At 38.5% G+C, this 18634-nt stretch overlaps 1 protein-coding gene across 1 annotated transcript in view; it reads right to left on the reverse strand.

Annotated features, from left to right (window-relative positions):
• Positions 1-18245, reverse strand: part of MMP16 (matrix metallopeptidase 16) — a 158706-nt gene extending 140461 nt beyond the window's left edge. Inside the window, exon 1 of the mRNA XM_088537014.1 lies at positions 18071-18245. Within this exon, the coding sequence (XP_088393140.1) occupies positions 18071-18202 (132 nt within the window). The 5' untranslated portion in view covers positions 18203-18245. The remainder of the gene's footprint in view (positions 1-18070) is intronic.
• Positions 18246-18634: the final 389 nt, after the last annotated feature.

The following is an 18634-nucleotide window of genomic DNA, read 5'->3' on the forward strand; positions in this document are numbered from 1 at the left end:
TTGTAATTGTATAATAATTATTGTGAGGCTCCAAAGTGGTTTCAAGCCATAAGCAAACATCGAGTCACGAAAACCACAGGTAAAACCCTTCCCAATAGTCAATAGATACTGCTTCTTTTATTTTTGTGCAGTGCAATTTAAAATAAATATTAAAAAACAAACACTATACATGTAAAATACTTCATCTTTTTATGATGTTTGTCCCCTTTTCTTGTATTGACAAAAGGAATATTACAATGAACAAATATTTACAAAAAAAAGTTACATATTAAGAGAAATGTAGTGATAACCACTAGATAACAGAATAAATTCATTAAATTTGCAGTAGATATTATAGTAAAAAATAGAGAATACCAAGAATAAGCCTTCTTTGACAGGACTGAGAACAAAATTCCCGAAGTGTCTCCCAATTTAAATATCTACACTGCCTCATTTGATTTTTTTTTTTCATTTTCTAAATAGAATAAAACAAAGAGCTCCAAAGTATTTAAAGCTATCTTACCAAACACACAAGAAGCACTTCGGGAAAATTATCAATCATTTTTATCACTCACAGGCTTATCCTTCAAGCAGTAGTCCCCAGAATTACAGTTATCCCATAGTCTGCAAGGCTCAAGCAATACCATTGGCATTAGAAAGAACGAATCCCGTGAGTGGAGAACACAAAGTAAAAGCAGCATGAAACATCCTAACTGGTGACAGAGGCTTCAGACATATTTCCATGGCACTTTAACTGAAAGCTTTGTAAGCGAAGTACTCCACATGAAAGCACAGCCATACAGAGGTCAGTGTAAAACTCCCATTAACTTCAATCATGACAAATTCACCACAGGAATGTAATTTGTTGCTCACCTTGCTGTACTTTCAATAGCTTTTATTCTACTTAGTAAAAGTTAAAAGTTAAAGTTACATTAAAAGAGGAAGTTAAAAGAAAGTAAAGTTAAAAAAGGAAGGATCATACATTATACAGCAATAACTATATTTACATGAAGAACAAGACAGATTCTGAAGAACTGCAATCCAGTAACTCTGATTTTACTTTTAGGACAGAAATTGAAAATGTTCGTTATGGCCTTCCTTACAAAAAAGAAATTGAACTATGCGTAGACAGGTCAGAGTAATTCAAGCTCCTAAGAAAAACCTACATGTGGCAAATCTGTTGCATGTATTATCGATATGTAACACAAGTGTGACACAATTATCTTATTAGCTTTAATCCAAATCATTTAATGCTGCACCACACAGCAGTTTCACCTACCAAGTCAGACATCAGAAAAACTCTCAAACAGACTAGGAACTGGCTTAAGGAAAGGAAATTCAGGGTGTCAGCAAGAAGAGACATTTGTCATAAGTACAACAGGTATAAAATATTCAATTTGATTTATACTGTTTATACTGAAGATAGTATTTCACAGCGTATCAGAGGAGGCTAATTATATCAATGACAGGGAAAAAAAACAAACAAAAAAACAAACAAACAAAAAACCACTGAGCTTTCTCTTTTGTAGGGCATTGTGCAGTTTGGCTTCTCCAAACACAGCTCTCAAAAGCCAACTTTCCAAAACTCTGGCCCAAGTTCTCTGATATATGACAGGTTGAGCTTTACAATGTTATGTTTACATAACATTTTAAAATGCGAAGGAAAAAAAGCAGATGAAGGGTAATTTTCCCCCATATAAGTAGCATTCTAAATGTAGTCTAAAGGACTAGCAATGCTACTCATTGCTCCTCCTGGGATCGAGGGCTGCTAGGACATAACACGAGTTGATGGTCTCAGCAGAGTTCCCGGAAACACAGCTCCAATCAATTCTCAGTGCCATTCCTCTTGACAATCCAGGAAGTACCCAGCAGTGACTGTGCCTTTGAAAGCTCTTTTGACTTACTGGACTGTCAGCATAGGGGACCATGCACTGGTTGCCTTTTTTGCTTGAGTCATAGCTCTGACAAACACTAGCATGCAAGTATCCACTCCTAGAATGAGACAACAGCCTTAGATTGCATCTCAGGGAACATATTTTCCAGCAATATTCTGTCCATTGTGAGACTGTGCCTGGAGATATATAGACCTGACTGTGAGGCAACACCATAGCATTTAACCATCCACAACGTGCAACCTTAATGGAAGTTGTAGCTTGGTACTGCAACACGCAAAGCGCAAGGAAGAACTTCATGACAGCCAGTTGCACAGGTCATGCTCACAAGAGATATTAATGTTTCTGTTTAAGTTGATTATATAGCATCACTTTCAGACACAGATGTTGCCTTCTCCCACTCCGGTCAACGTGGGCACGATGCTGGGCATCTTGCATTGCCTCTAACCTTCCTGAGACAATGTCAGGAAAAAGCATATCCATCTACTCAATAGTCAGCACTCTTTTAGCCCCAAACTTATGCTTGAGAAGATCACAAGAAAGCAGAGATTCTAAGGATACATTGCAGAGCAAACAAGCAAGATGTCAACTCTCAATCTAATTTACATTTACATGAGTTAAAGGACAACAAAGAATGACACTCCAGGAACAGGGGCTCTCAAGCACTTCTGGCCAGGTTACAGCATGCCAGGCAAAACTGGAATGGAAGCAACACAGCCAACAGCAACTACATGACTCCAGGCCTTTGAAGACATCTCTTCCGGATAATATTCAATCATGTACCTGACTGAGCCCTGACCCAATTCAGCAGCATGACCTACTGTAGACACACACTAGGTAAAGTCCTGATATTCATGTTTTCTTGCTCATGCCTAAATCAAATGTGCCCAAGACCATTGTCCAGCACTGAATACAACTGGCACAACAGTTCACCCTCATACTGTTAAATGCACAGGGTAACAGCGTGGACAGGTGAGTTCAGTGTCTGAAGATGTTCTCTGACATTGACTAGTTCACTAACTTAGACATAGTTCCAAACATGACACACTAACTTTAAACTGACCTTGTTCAAGTTAACTTGTCCTGAGTTTGATACAGGGCACCAAGGAAGCTGAGAGGCAGAAGGAACAGATGTTCTATATAATAGGAAATCTATCCAAACTTATTTGGTCTACGGTCTATGCTTGAAATTTCTCAAAATAAAGAACGCACTTTAAAAAGATACCAGTTTCAGTTAGTTTGGTAGTGTAGCAACTTTAACTGTATTGCCACTTTTACAGAAAACCTGCAAAAACAGCTTTCTTATTTTAATATATTATACACAAACACAGATCACTTTCAAAGATCTTCCAGCACTGTGTTCATTCAGCATAAACCCATCTGGCTTGACTTCAAGCTCACAGGGAACGCAACACACACCTATTTGCATAGACCCTGCTTCATCTTCTATGAGACAAAGCTTTTACTATCATTTGAGGCTGTTTCAAACAAGTGTTTTTGTCTTCCAAATTGATGTGCTTAGGGCTTTCTGTCCACACTGCATAGAAGGAGTTAAATTCACTCCCGTGTCTCCCGAGAGGCTCTGGGGCTACACCTGGGAATCTGAACACAGGTACCTGATGCACACAGGCAGGAGGGACGCCGGAGGGCATCACCCCCTCTGTTTTTTCAGAGCAGAGAGCCACAACACGCTCTGTGCATCCTGCATGAGACTGGTTCTTTGCTTGTTGTCTCTGTGCTCTCTATGCAATATTTGCTGAATAGTAGGAAAGAAGTAAAACAGCTGATTTAGAATACCTGCCATTATAGACATACATGGTTAAAATAATGCTGAATTTCTTCTGTCTACATTCTTGCAAAAAGCAAAATCCCACACTATTGCCATAAAGTCCCTAATGTTCAATTCCTGACTCATGTATGAAATCAATCAGAAAGGGAACTGTAAAGTTTCAACTTACATTGTTAAGTAGATAACTGCCTCCCTCTCCAGATCAATATTCACTGAAAATATACCACTAGGATTTTTTTTTCATTAAAATATTGCCTAGGTAGTCAGCTACCTTGTTCTGCTTTCTCAAAATTCATAAAATTCCATCAAGATAAAAAAAATCAATAAAATAAAATTCATTTTATTGTCAGGGAAGGAGGGAAGACCTATATTTTTTATATATTAAATATTAAACTTTTTGATTCTCATCAGCACTTCTTAGACTCCTGGTGGCTAAAAGTCCACATCCCCACTTAATATACTGCTTTTGGAGGCCCAGTCTTGAACCTCTAAGACCCTAGTCCCACTTCACTAGAACTTCACTTGTCTCTAAGTGATGCTACAAAATAACAAGTTAGATTATAAAAATTACAAACTTAGTTTAAAACCAGTTAAGTCTGTGCTTTCCTTCCCCAAGCAGAGATATCAGAGATCCTGTAAAATGAAAACATAATTCTTTGGGGTTGGAAGCAGCGCCTGCTGCTGCTGCAAACAGTGGCTGAGTCTCAGAACCAAATGCAGGCCACAGAACCAAGGGAGGCACATAGTGCTGGCCAAGGCCAGCAGGGTAGCCAGGGTGGCACAAATCGTGCAATTATAATGGTCATCCCACAGCCCTTTGAGAATAGAATGTTTGCCAGTAGTTACAAGTACTTTGACCTTTGAAAGCAGCAAGTTTTAAGAGTAACAACAATAGCAGCAAATACAATTTTGAACAAACCTGAAAATGAACATGAAGAGGGTACTGTGGATAGAGTTTTAGGTAGATTTCATCTTAAATATTTGGTATGCTTCTTGAAGACTCAGCTTACTGGGGATAATAAAAATATTGTATCAGCATTCAGGCTCTTCTTTAACTGTGAAATCTAGACCTTTGTTATTTCGAGGGAAAACAAATCTAGAAAACATGAACCCAAAATCTCAAAAAAAAAAACAGAAAGAGGACCAAAAATATTCTCAAAATCTTTTTATGATTTTCTAATCACTTGGATTGATTCCACAGACCTTACTCATGATTGGCACCATTGAATTAAATGTTAATGAATCTGAGACTTTTATTATTGAGACTTTCACATGTGGTGCTCAAATATTTTAAGTGACAAAAAGAATGAAGTCCAGAAGTCAACTGAAGCAACATAGTCGACAGTTTTGGTCTTACTCAAGTTACAGAATTCTTAAAGCAGGCAGACTAACAAAAGAAAAAAACATTAGAGCCAGGAAGTACCCGTAAAGCTACTAGTCTCACTGAGTAAAAAACATCACACTTAGAATGAGGGGACAGGAAAAGGAGGGAATCTCTTCTACTACCATTGGCAGAAGTTAAATCCTGTTTCAGGATTAGAAATTAGATTTTTTGTTCCCCTTCTACTATTCCTTCTGGAGAGTAGTTCCAGATCCCCACTTCTCTATTGATTTTAAACTTTCTTCTAATTCCAAGACTCAGTTTACCTAAACACCATTTCTCACCTCAATTTCTTCTAGTAGCACTTCTGTCTTTATGTACAGATTAAGAATATAGCTTTCCACACCAGAATTCACCAATCATACCTTTAGTTTTTCAATATATATACATATACTCTTCATTTACTCAGTTAAAATGCCTAGCAATTCAGGACTTCTCAAAGGCTTATAGTAAAATTCTTGGATAATATGAAGTAAACAGCAAAATCACACGAATTCCATGAAGTTAGAATCTCACCAAATTTTTCCAATCAATACTACTAGACAAACACTAGGAAAATAATCAAATAAGTAAACAAATAGCGGATATGTAAAAGAAAACAACAGGAGGATGTGTTTCCTCTTTCTTCCTGCCTCTCAGCTGTCACTGAAACATAGGAAGTATACAAGATGTAAAAAAGAAGCCATGGAACAAAAAACAATATGCACCCTCCTTTTGTACAGCAATCTTAAGGCTGCTGACTCTTTTCAACAGCTCTGTGACTTCTTTGTTACCAAGAAAACTCAGTTGTTATTTTATTAAGCACTTACCAAACATATTAAACTATTTTCAACTACATATGTAGCTAATTTATCTCTAAAGAATTTAGCTTAATACCGACAAAGCAAGGACATTTAAATTTAAAAATCACATTCTGTCTTCCCCTAGCTACTATGCTGAAGTTAATAGGTATGATGAATTTCTCTATTGTATTAGAGCTGGAACATCAGTAAAGCTACTGATGATGCTTATAGCTCTCCTGTCTTTCAGTCACTCATAATTTTTACAAAACACCACAAAATACATTGTTCTAACATTTTCAATGCTTAGTTTCGCATTAAGAATGATTTTCTCCGTTGCTGAAAATTATATGAACAAAATATTCAAGAAAATTTTAAAAATCTTCAGATATAACTGATTTTTTATTTTATTTTGAATGAGAAAAACAAGTTCAACCTTTTTGGTACGTTTTGAGTTGGCATCAGCTGCTTAAACATCTCTCACAGGTTCTAATACCTCGATGGAAAAGACATCAAAGCAATTAATGTGTGAAGAACAATGGCTCTGTCTTTATCTGATGGCTAGGACAAAAAGTGAATTCTCCTGGCAGCCAGAAGAAAAATGATCGGCTTATTCACAAAGGAACTCAAATACTGTTTTTTTCCTCTAAATGAGTCTGTCAGTACAAAACAATAGACTAGAGCTAAATATGACAAAGGAAGCTTTTCTAAGAGAAAAGATTGCAGATGTACTACTCTTCTTTCCCAAATGCAAAGGGATCAATCTGTTATCTCCATTTTTACGAGATAGTGAAAAATTCATTGAAATAGTAGTATATCAATACCCTATTCCAAATTTTGACTTATTTATAAGTAAATGAGTATCTAAACATAAGCTGGCCAACAGCCGATCTCTTACTCTGACCCGGTTAGGTAGAATCCTAAAGACCTAAAACACGTAGTAAAGCCAGTACCAGTGAAATTTTACACTAGACTATGATAAGAACCAAATTCTAATATTAAACACAGAAGCGTAGATTTCTGTTGAATTAATCCATATTTTACTTTATATAATAAAACTGCTTGAAAGCATACAGCTAATTATTCTTGAGAACTCATGGCTCTTGCCCAGAGAAATGATTAAAATGTCATTTTCATTTTTATCTTCTTGAGAATTGTCTATCAGACAATAGACGTTTAGTGAGCTTATTCTTTTCAAATAATTTCTTCTAATTACTTTTTATAAAAACGCTTAACTATCTCTTGTCTTCCGTCAAGGGCAATAAGTAGACATTCAGAGGCTCATTTTTTAAGGAAAGAAAGGCAACCTCTAAAAGCATTTAGGGTAGGGGATCAAAATAACAGTCAGAAATGTTAAATCCTTATAAATTATGCCAGAAATGTTTCCTGTAAGTTAGTAAATACATTCTACAACTATACCTTAACGTCAGTGGAGAAATGCTGCATTCTTTCCATCCCTAGCTAAAGATTTTAATCATGAGAAATCCAAATAACCAAAAAATATATTAGTGCCCTGTGCTGAGGAAACACGTATTTAATAACGTGCAGGACATTACAGGGACAGGGCAACAACTGTACTATGAAAATGCACTGCTCAGCTTTGCTCAGAAATAAAGGTGTCCAGCATGATCTGAGCAGACCTGTGGTACCCGGTGGCTGGCAGATACATCACTGGGCTTGCAGGAGGCCCATGTTTTTCTGGAACATTATATAGAGGGCAAGCAAGACGGATCACAGAGAGAACTCTAAGAGAGATGAAGTCCCAGGGTAGGTGTTACTGAATTTCATCATGGCAGAGGAAATGGATTCAACTTCATATTAAGACATCTCAATGTGTGTGTTAACTTATTTCCCACAGGTGTAGGTGTCTCAGCACCTTCCACAACCAAGTAAAATTTCGATCAGGATTCAGCTACCCAAATATAAGTGTCTAGTGCTCTCTAGGCACTTAGACTCAGGGCACACCCTAAGCACAGGCACACAGTTTCAACTTAAACAGATCTAGATTTGACAGAGGTCTCGTGTTATTTCTGCCAGTCTTGTGCAGGTGCCTCAGAGTCCATAAAAAAATTCAGGGCACTCTGATACAGATATTTGCTATGTATTTACTCTGCGTATTTATGCTATATTTACTATAGTTGGTCAGATGAATTACTCTCTCTAAAATTGTTAGTAATATATATTTTATGTTAATACGTCACTCTCTCTGACATTGCTATTATTATAAATAAAACATCTACCTACAGCACATTTGATCACCTAAACTTAAGCACAGTACTCTCTAACTTAATTCCATTCCTCATCTCACCCAGAAAGCTACCCTGCAGTTTGCACATTAGATGGGAAATATAATTCATCAAATAAACCTGCATAAAGGTCATCAGGATATTTATCAGCAAACAAATTCACTCTTCCCACATAAAACATCTTGAGATCCTCGTCTGGCAAATGTTACTTACATAATTTGCAAAGCATGGATATTACAACAGATCATATGTACCAGTGTCATGAACATCTAAGTTTCTGCATTTCTTGCTACTACTACTAATATAATGTGAGAAACTCCAAAATAATACACATATATACATATTTAATAGAGCGTAGTACCATCTAGGTAACCATAAAACTCCTACTAACCCCAGCTTTACTCATTGGGTAGTAGCGTTTAAATACCACAGGCATAACGCTTATAGAAAATCATCATAAACTAACTAGCCCAAGACAGTGTTCGCTATCTATATACACCCATGTATACCCAGTGCTATTCCATCTCACCAGCCCTAAAAATTCCAAATGGAACAAAAATTTAAATGAATTTTCATGTCCCTCTGCCCCTCCTTTCATTCAAAGAAATATATTGAATTAAATTCACTACATGACATCTGTGGTCATATACAGCTACTGTCACCTTTGACCACAGAACAGGTATCACTTTAAAAGAGAAAGTGCCAAACCAAAGGAGGAAAATACTACTGGAAATGACTCTTTAAGTGAAGTTTTCCCTTCAGGATATTTACCACATTTTTTCAAGTCACATTTTTGAAGTCCTACCACTGTGGACTTTTAAATTTTGGTTTGAAAAAACACCAGTAAACGTACTGTAGTAAATGCTGCACTAGTGGAAAAATAGGCTCTATTACTTAGTAAGTCCCACCTAAGTCCCATCTATCTATCATATTATCTATGATTGATGATTTTTCTTGGCTCTGATTGATGATTTTTCTTGGCTCCAGATAGCTATCTGTAGGAAGACAATCTAAGGGAAAGGAAAAAAAACAAAACAAAACAAAACAAAACAAAACAACAAAAAAAAAGAAATGAGAAAAAAAGAAAGAGAAAAAGAAAGGAAAAAGAATAGTAAGCAGGAGGAAAGTGGAAAGATCATCAGGTGAACTCAAGGTACAGGAATCCTGAAGGACAAGATTCATTTCCCACCTCTACCATATTTATTATGCCAGCATAGTGCTTTCAGCATCAGCTCTTGCTTTCTGTGCATCATTTCTCCACTACTAACTTTTTTTTTCACATCCAGGTATATATAGACATAAGCAGCATGCATGTCTATGTTTAAAAGATACAAACATTCATATCTGGAGCACTGAAAGGCCAATTTTCTATTGTATTTCATTAAAACCCACAAATATTCAATATTAAATATTCTTGTGACCCAATTCCCATATATATAATTAATTCCCAAATATACAAAACTGTCTAATTTTGCACTATTTAACATACTCAGTTTGAATCAAAATGCATTACATTTGTTAAGATACTTGTTCACTTAAATAAGCATTACATTTTAATAACTACATTTTGGAGCAAACTATTTGCTTTCATATTTAGGCAAGCATATAATCTTGCTCACTTTCATTCTGAAAGAGAAGGAAACATTGCATACATTCAGGCATCTTATCACATTCCTCATATAACCATACTGACAACATTTTCTATCAAAAAGAATTATTTCTAACAAAAAGATTATTTGATACTAATCTGAAAACAAGAGAGGAAAAAAAGAGGGAAATAAAAAACAGGTTTGACTGTTATTACAGACATTTTCACCTTTCTGCTGTAATACTTGCCAAGTATACTCAATACCAAAATAAATTTGTATTTCCATTTTAGAATATTCCACAACCATATTCTTATTAAAAAGTTAAAGTATCCTGAATCAAAAGAATGAAGAAGATGACACATTCTTAACTTTTTTATATCACTTCTGTTGTTCTTGCCATGCCTTGCAAAAGGCAGCAAATGACCTTTAGTTATTCCAGTTCACATCCTTGGAAGCATGAGGACTCTTGATGGAGATGGTCACACAACACAGACCTCCAGCCCACCCAGAACAATGCCTCAATCATATACTTTCATTTATTCCTATATAATTAATATATACAATACTTAAAACAATTAGGGAGATGATAAATATCACTGACACAAAAGTGGCTATTCCATGTAAGCACAAGAAATTATGTAAGTATCAGGATCCAGTGCTTCATAATTGATGAGACACTGAAAAATGGAACACAGTCCTGCTTTTTTTGATATGCATTGAAGAAGTCCTGCACAAAACGTCTTGCTTGCCAAGACCAAAATCATGCTGTGGATTTAACCATATAATACTATTACTACTAAAAATATTAAGAGATTTTATTGGGTAGAAGACAGATCACTTATTTTACTTGCCACTAAATACATTATTACCATTCTATGCAGCGTAAAGCCCTGCATGTAGACAACCTGTCAGTGTCTGTGAGAAGACAGAGACTGAAAAGCATTTGCTAGAAGAATGTCGCACAACTAAATGCTAAGGTTAAAAAATGACAGGATCATCACCTCTAAATCAGGATAATATCCAAGAAGGAACTAATTAAAATATCCATTGATACTTAATGAAAGCATGTTCCTTCCTACTGAAAGAGATGTTTGTTTTTTCTGGTTCGCTTACTATTTTGTTTTTAAGAATCTGATAATGTTGCCTCTGGCCTTCAACCAATAATAATAATAAAAAAATGCAAGATTCTCCCCTTGCCAACTCGTATACTTGTATTTCACACTAGTAAGTGGAAATGTGATCATATGTCACAAAAAAATGTTCAGAACCAGAGAAGCAAAATAGCTGTTCTCTACAAGATGAGAGATTAAAAAGAAATAAGGAAAAAAAAAAGTTTTGAGGTTAGCATTTCTTTTAAAATTACATACAGAAATTTTGGAAACAGTCAATGTTTCACAATGTTAAAAGTAAAAAAGCCTAACACCATAATCATGTATCACAGTCAAGTAGGTTATATCAGTGAGAAAAGCAGACAAAAATCTACACAGATCAATCTTACAGGAACTCCTTTATCACCAAAAAGCAAAGAGCACTGGTGAGTGAACCCAACCAGGATCAGTGGAGGGCACCAGGTATATGGGGACTGCAGGAAGGCAAAGTCATCTACAGACCAAGAGGCAGCAATAGAGACAAATTCACACTTCCTCCCTGGCCCTGGAGCCACAGATGTCCTTTGAAGAAGCAGCTCTAAGGAAGTTGTATCTTTCCACCACCCGAAGCACAGAGTCTTCATTAGGAACAATCCATGACTGCACTGGCCCATCCTACACTACTGGTTCACACAAGGGCCAATCATGATACATAAAGAATTTTAAAATAATAAACAAAATATTTTTCATCCACAGTCAGAAAACAATTGTCAAATCATATGCTTCTGAGTATGTTTTCATGCAGTGTAATAAAGACTGTTTTATTCTACAGAGAGAAAGCATCAAGTGACTTGAATATTCTACAGAATTATTGTCACTCATTGATTCAGCTGCACATCCCTGTTGAGGCAATAGGAATAATCTGTATGTACATTTTTTAACCTAGGTTTTTAAACCTCTTTCCGAACTATGGGTTCAAACCTCAGCACTTGACATCATACCACCTAATGCTAAGCATTAAAATCAATGGGATACAAGAGGCTTCCTCACACCTTGAAGCCTGGATCTCAAAATTAAAAGGAGCCTTTAAGAATGACAAAAACATCTCAATGAGTACCTAAGTCAGTTACGTATTCTTGTACTTCAAAAGGTATGTCAGGACTGTTATGATCACTGCTAAAGTGTAGATACTCCTTAGCTAGGGTAAACCAGCTCTTAATAAGACACACTGTATCAACGGTTTCAGCTCATAAATAAAAACGCAGAATTTTTTTTTTCTATTTCTGTAGTTTCTGTCTATTTCAATTCATCACAGAAGTTGTTACCACTTGATTGTTCCTGTACGGCAAAGATGCTTATAATGAATGATGATGAGCAGGGACATGAATGAAGAGTTGCCAGGCAACCGATAAATAAAGGTTCCAGATAGCCCGACCTCCCTTTAAAAGATAAACCTCTAATCATAATTATTTCTCAAATCCATTCCTGTGCCAAGTAAAATCGTGTTTGCAGCTCTAATCCTCCTCTTCCTCATACAAAATGAAACTAAATATATCATTTGACATATCACAGATAACAAATTAAACAGAATTAACCTGCCCTTCAGACTATACTCAACAGCGTAGATTAAGAAGAGTGCACAGGTTAGACAGTTAATTGCACTGCTAAGCAGAGAAGTAATGAGCATTAAGCAATTTAAATGGGGACACTGAAAAACTTACATTAAGATTCTTCAAAAAGCATGAACGCAAGGTCCTCCAGCTTTTAACTCCACAAAATAATCATATACTAAAGTAAAAGAATGAGATAAACTTTCAAATACTAGATGCAGTTTAAAATGTTTTTAAAAATCTATATAATACGGTGTTGTACCTGTATAAACTCTTACGACTCAGTCCTGACAAGTGCATAAGCAGAACTGAGGTGCCTAGAGCAAGCACTGACCTTTTAGATGGATTCAAATAAAACTGACAAAGAGCAGCATAAATCTCAAGCCAGTTAAAGAAGATACTATACGCACTCTGGAATGGTTATCTATGAGGGAGAAGAGCTTGGGTTTGATCAGGGTTTTTAGGAGGCTAATAAATTGCACACTTATTTTGCCAAGATCTGGTGTAAGCGATACATATCTTAGTAGGTTATCTTGCACTAGCAAAGGTGATTAAGTAAATCTCTTTACTCAACCATTTTATGTTTTTCCTTCAGTAGACTTGAGAAACACTAATAGCTGTGGTGCTTAAGCACCAAATAGTTAAAAATTTGCAATCACAAAATAAGATTAACTCCACTTGCAAACAATTCTCTCTTGCAATTAGAGTCTAACATACTATGCAGATCGGGCACTCTTAAAAGCAAAAACCATCCTCCCATCCTCTCAATCTGCATTCAAACAACGTAAAGGAAAGAGAATCCATAAGGTTTCCTACAACATTAGTAACAAAACTATCTCATACTTCACAGTAGGAAATTGATCTATTGGAATTCTCGCAAACATGAAATATGGCTTAAATTATAGCAAAGAATGCAATATGCTACAAAATAGTCACAGGATATATTTCTTCATATCAAATGCAAGTCATTTCATTACACAGTAGGCATCAGAAGAAGAAAAAAAAAAAGTGTCTGGCTGCCTACCAGCAAAAACTTTCTGATCAGTTTCCTTCTTATGTAAATATATCTGTTCATCAGAAGCCTCACAGAAGACTTTCTTCATATTTATCTTTCCTCAGTAACCAAGCAGAAAATATACCACTTTCTATCTCTATCGAGATTTTTACTGAAAAATATTTCATCAACTGGCCACCTCCATCACTTGATTCAAATAACCCCTCTCCATCCTTCTCATAATTTTAACTTGAACTTCTTGCCCCAACAAAATAAAGCAATTCGATCAGTAGATGTACTTCCTCCAAGATCAAAAGTCAAAACTTAAATAGCTAAGAGTAGTGAACATTGATTGCATCTAAAAACAATACAAAAATTCCTATAGATTCCTTTAAGGACACATGGCATAATTTTATACATATCTCTATATATATTTAATCACAAAACACCAAATACCTTAACTGATTCTCCATATTTATCTTCAAGCATGGACTTTGATATGTTATTAATATTGTGCTGTGCCTGTAAACTTAATAACTAAGTTTAATAGCTAAAAAATATGTAAAAGGTCATAATAAAAGACTTTTTCCTTTTTTTTTTTTAACAATTATAAGCTGAATAATTAAACTTGTACATTTTTAAGCTTAGAAAAATCCAGACTATGGAGAAAAGGTTATACAATACTATTCAGCAGGAGCTGGCAGCTAATTGTAAAGTTTATTACCAATGAAAACAATGGGGGTCTCAGCCACTTATTACCATGGAGAAAACTGACAGTCTATCTCTGAAGTTTTGATTCTGCTGTATTTTGTTCCACAATATGCAATTTATCTGTCACACATCTGAAAATAGGAGAGAAAAGACTATTGTTTTAAAGAATTGTGCACACTAAAGCAAGATTCATTTTAAAATCTCCCCAAGGGATTCAAGACTATATGTTTAGCATTAGAAGAAGGAAAATAGAGAATAACCATCTGGTTTTTAAAAGAGATGAAGAAACATCCGTTGTCTCTAGTGTTTCCCACATCATGGATGCAGTTAAACTGAGTATGAGCCTCCAAACATTTCCCTGCTCAACAGTCTTTACTCGGGCACCCTGCTGGATACAGTTACTCATATGAGTAAAAATATGTGTTAAGAGATCTGAGATGAAGCTTATTCTATATTCTGCTGACCTTGGCTTCTGACTAAGGGATTCTTATCAAGTGACCTTTTTTTTCCCCTATTTACAGAATGGTGACTTTTTTTGTGATAACACAATAAATATAAATAAATATAAATAAATAATTAAAGTAAGCAAAATTATTCCAATCACTGTTTCAGTGGTGGACATTGATATGTTCCTATTCCACCAACAGTAGGCAATAGTAGGAAACCTCTACCCTGACAGACATTCTTCTATTGGTGCAATCACTTAGTGATGTTAGTTACCAATAATTCAGCACTGAGAATAGGATGCTAATAGTGCTTAGTTTTTCTCATGATGTCTCAAATTGTTGCAAAATGTTCAACAAAATACCACTGGTAGCTGGTAAACACTGAAAATTAATGCTAAAATCTTCCTACAACTAAGAACATGTGAACCAAACTTCATCCTGACTACCTAAACTATCAGTTTACAACCTTCTCTAATGCAGCTGTATCACTGGGCTCTCGCTGACTCCAACAGTAAACGTGAGCCTCCGGAGCCCCGTACTACCTGATCTGAACCCTGCTCAGCTATGTCCATTACATGAAATACTGCATGCATGAATATATTTCAGAATTCATAATTCATTGGAAGTTTAAGACTTCATCCATGTAGATCTTTGGCCAAAAGAAAGACCATTCTACAGAAGGACAATAAAATTACAAAGAAAGAAGAATAGTAGTGTTCATAACAGCTTGTAAGCTTTTCGGTTTTCTTTGAAAAGACAACATGCTATTATAATATCTTTGAACTACATATCTCTCAAGACTGTGTTTCTGGCTCACAGCCTAACAAACCTGCACTCAAACAAACAAACACACAAACAAGCCAATGCTGTTACACAATTTCTGTTCATTGCCCAGGAGTTTGGATTAAATGAGACAATTACAAGAACAAATAACTGATTTTCAAATTTGTAACATTCTACAATTATTATCCACACACTATTCAGAGAGAAAAGAAGAATTAGAAAATCTGCTTTTTAACCTTCCTAAGCCTTTGTTCAGTGGCACTTCATTTAAGTAAATGTGCCTCGCATCTTTCCTGAAGCCCACTTTGCCCATTTATTCCCGTTGTCACAAGAAAGAAATTTCTCATAAATCTTCACAATTTACTATCAAGTACAACTGTCTAAAGCACTTTTTGCTGACACACAGAACGGTGAGTACAGTTCAAAAACACTGTTGCCAAGTGCATTGCCTCAGATTTCCTCTGCTTTTCAGCCTTTTCTGTTTCCAACAAAAGCAAGATGAATTTTCAGTGCCATCCAAGCAATGTAAACATGAGAATGGCTGTTCTGGGTCAAACCTCAGATTTATCTAGCCCAAGACTGGCAATGGTCAAAAAACAGTATCGCAGGGAAGAGTCCCAGATTAGGGCACCTCTTGCATACAGAAATACTTCCCTGGAACAGCCTTCTAACTCCCAGCAATTTGTGGCTCAGAGACTTAGATATGAAAAGAAACTGAGGGAGCTGGTGTGTGACACACTGTTTTGAAATGGCAGGGAGGAAGAATGGGAGATGGTTTATTCAAGAAGAAAAAAAAAAAAATTACGCGTACCCTCATCACATAGGCACCGCTTCATTCTACCAACCAATGTTTCTTGCTTCCGACATTGCCTTTTGCCCTCAAAATGTACTGTTGCCCATATGGAAGAGGTGGCAAAAAATGACAGTGTTTCCCTTCCTTCCTCGCAAAATCTCCTTCTGACTGGAGCTGGCCTCCTGTTCCTATTCCACTTGACTAAACCATCCTTCTCTCCTCCCACACTAGCTCCATCTGCCGCCCGTCTCTCCAGCAGAGCCAGATGCCAGCAAAGCAGACTACTGTGGGAGGAGAAAGTTCTGTTTCTGGAATTTCTCCCCTACACCCTGCAGGGGGCCAGGCAGGCTGTGAAGCCTGGAGAGGATGCAGCGAGCAACTTCCTCTCTTGCACACTGCTTTCCTCTGCTCATCAATAAGAGAAGGCAGTTGAGGACATGAGTGAAGGAAGGATACAAACTTCAGCATGCACTCTGAAATTTTCTACTTTGATATTTTTGTTCCAGAAGTCTCACAATTACAAAATAGACTCCAGTATGTGAGATGTTGCATGGACATGTCAGAAGACTCAAGTCTTCAGCCCCAAAGAGCTCAATCAGGAAGGGAGAGATGTGCATGCAAAAAAGAATGAACAAGAGTGTCTCCTGTGTGGAGGACAGAGAAAAAGAAAGGATGAGGGATAATGGTGAGGAGAGGAGATCTTCATGATGGAGTGAAGAGACCATACTTTGTGGAGAGATGTGAAGCATGGAGAGAAGCTGGGGGTGTTTGGTGTTACGCTGGGGCAGGATCCCATGTGGCGAGGGGAAACGTTGGTAGAAAGGGAAACATCAGAATCGAGGGAACACAGGGGGAAAAAAAAGTGATTTTCTTTATGTTTGAAGAGATTTTGCATGAGGCAGAGCGAGAGGAAGCACAGGGAGGAACTTCAGAGGAAAGGGGAGACAGCCTAGGGACAGAGGAGTGTCTGTGGGAGTAGCCTTGCCATAGAAAGGAGCGAGAAGGAGCAACCCCGAGTGAGGACAAGAGCTCCCACGAGGGGAGAGAAGTGCACCTAAGTGCGAGACAGGAAAAGGCTTCACTTCTACCAGGGAAAGAGCTGTGAGAAGGCAAGAAAGCGAAGATACAAGAGTCAGTGCAGGCGGTGCATCGGTTCAGCAGAAAGTTTGGAGTGGGACTGACAGGGCAGAAGGAAGTGTGGAAACACAGACCTAACAGCAAAGAGGAATTAAATGAATGGGAAGTTCAAAGAGCCAATGTAAATCAGGAGAGACACATGCAACAAGAAAGATTAAGGACTTGGGCAGTATCAGACTAAAGGAAATCACACTGGAACAGATGAAGGAAGAAGGCTTGCAGTAGAAAGGATGGAGTGACAGAGGGACAGAAAAGGGAGTGAGGAACACATGCAGGAGAGGGAAAGTCCATCAAAGAGCATCGCTCCTTGAAAGCCATTATGTAAAGCCCCAAACTGCAAAACTGGGAGTGTACCGAGCAGTAACTGAGATGCACGTTCACTGGGTTTCTATTGCAGCAGGAAATTCCTAGGGTTGCCTTATCTAGGTAGCCCCAAATTCTGCTTCTCCTGATCCTCTGCACCCTCTTAACTTTTGCGCTGCAGTTGCACCTTTACGCCGTTTGCTTCACTATTTCTAGCAGCGACTCCCGTTAAACCGCAGGGGGGACGAAGGGAGGAACAAAAAAAACCCTTTTTTGTTGCTTTTCTGTCCGACACTTCGGCACAAAGCGCCGTGCCAGCGCCTCCAGCCCCGTTTCCCCCGCGCCTCCAGCACTTCCATTCATCCCCGCTCCAGGCAGGGCCGGGCGGCGGCAGCACCGGGGCGCGGGGGGCAGCGCGGGGCGGCGCATCCAGCAGCCCACCCGGGCGCCGCGCTGTAATTTCCTCGTTATTTCGGGGAATTGCGGAGGGGAGGGAGGGGGCAGAGGGAAGGGAGCGCACCCGCTCGCACGCGCGGACGGCCGGGCTTACCTCCACATTGAAATACTGCTCCGCTCTGCACGCCGCCGCACATAAAATCCAAAGGAAGGCTTGCAAGAAAAACACCCGGGGCTGAGGCACGAAATCCAACCGGCTTCCAGTGCTGGATGCGAGTACGACCATAGTGAACCGTGCCTCAACGGATGGAAGATCCCGCTTTCCCCTCTCTCTCTCTGTTCCTTCAGCAAACACACAAACAAACCAGCCCCCTCCCCGTGTCGGCGAAGAGCCGGCAGCGCAGGTTCACCCACAGCAGCGGCGGCAGCAGGAGGAGGAGGGGGAGGAGGAGGGAGCAGCCGCCCCTCGGCCCCGCCGGCGGCGGCGGCAGCAGCAGCGGCAGCAGCAGCAGCGGGGTCAGCTCTGGCTCATCCTCTCCGCCAGCCCCGCCAGGAGGGAATGTGGCGTCCGAGTGCAGCCGCAGCCCCTGCGCGGCTCCGCTCTGCCCAGCAGCGGCGGCCGCCTCTCCGCGGCGCCCTCCTCCTCCCTCCACTCCTCCTCCTTCTCCTCCCCCCGATGCCACCGCCTCCTCGCCGTGGAGGCGGGCCCGGCGCTGCC

Source organism: Tinamus guttatus, unplaced genomic scaffold, assembly GCF_059628265.1.
Source record: "Tinamus guttatus ecotype Peru unplaced genomic scaffold, ASM5962826v1 Tinamus_guttatus_pri_ptg000713l, whole genome shotgun sequence".
Lineage (NCBI taxonomy): Eukaryota > Metazoa > Chordata > Aves > Tinamiformes > Tinamidae > Tinamus > Tinamus guttatus.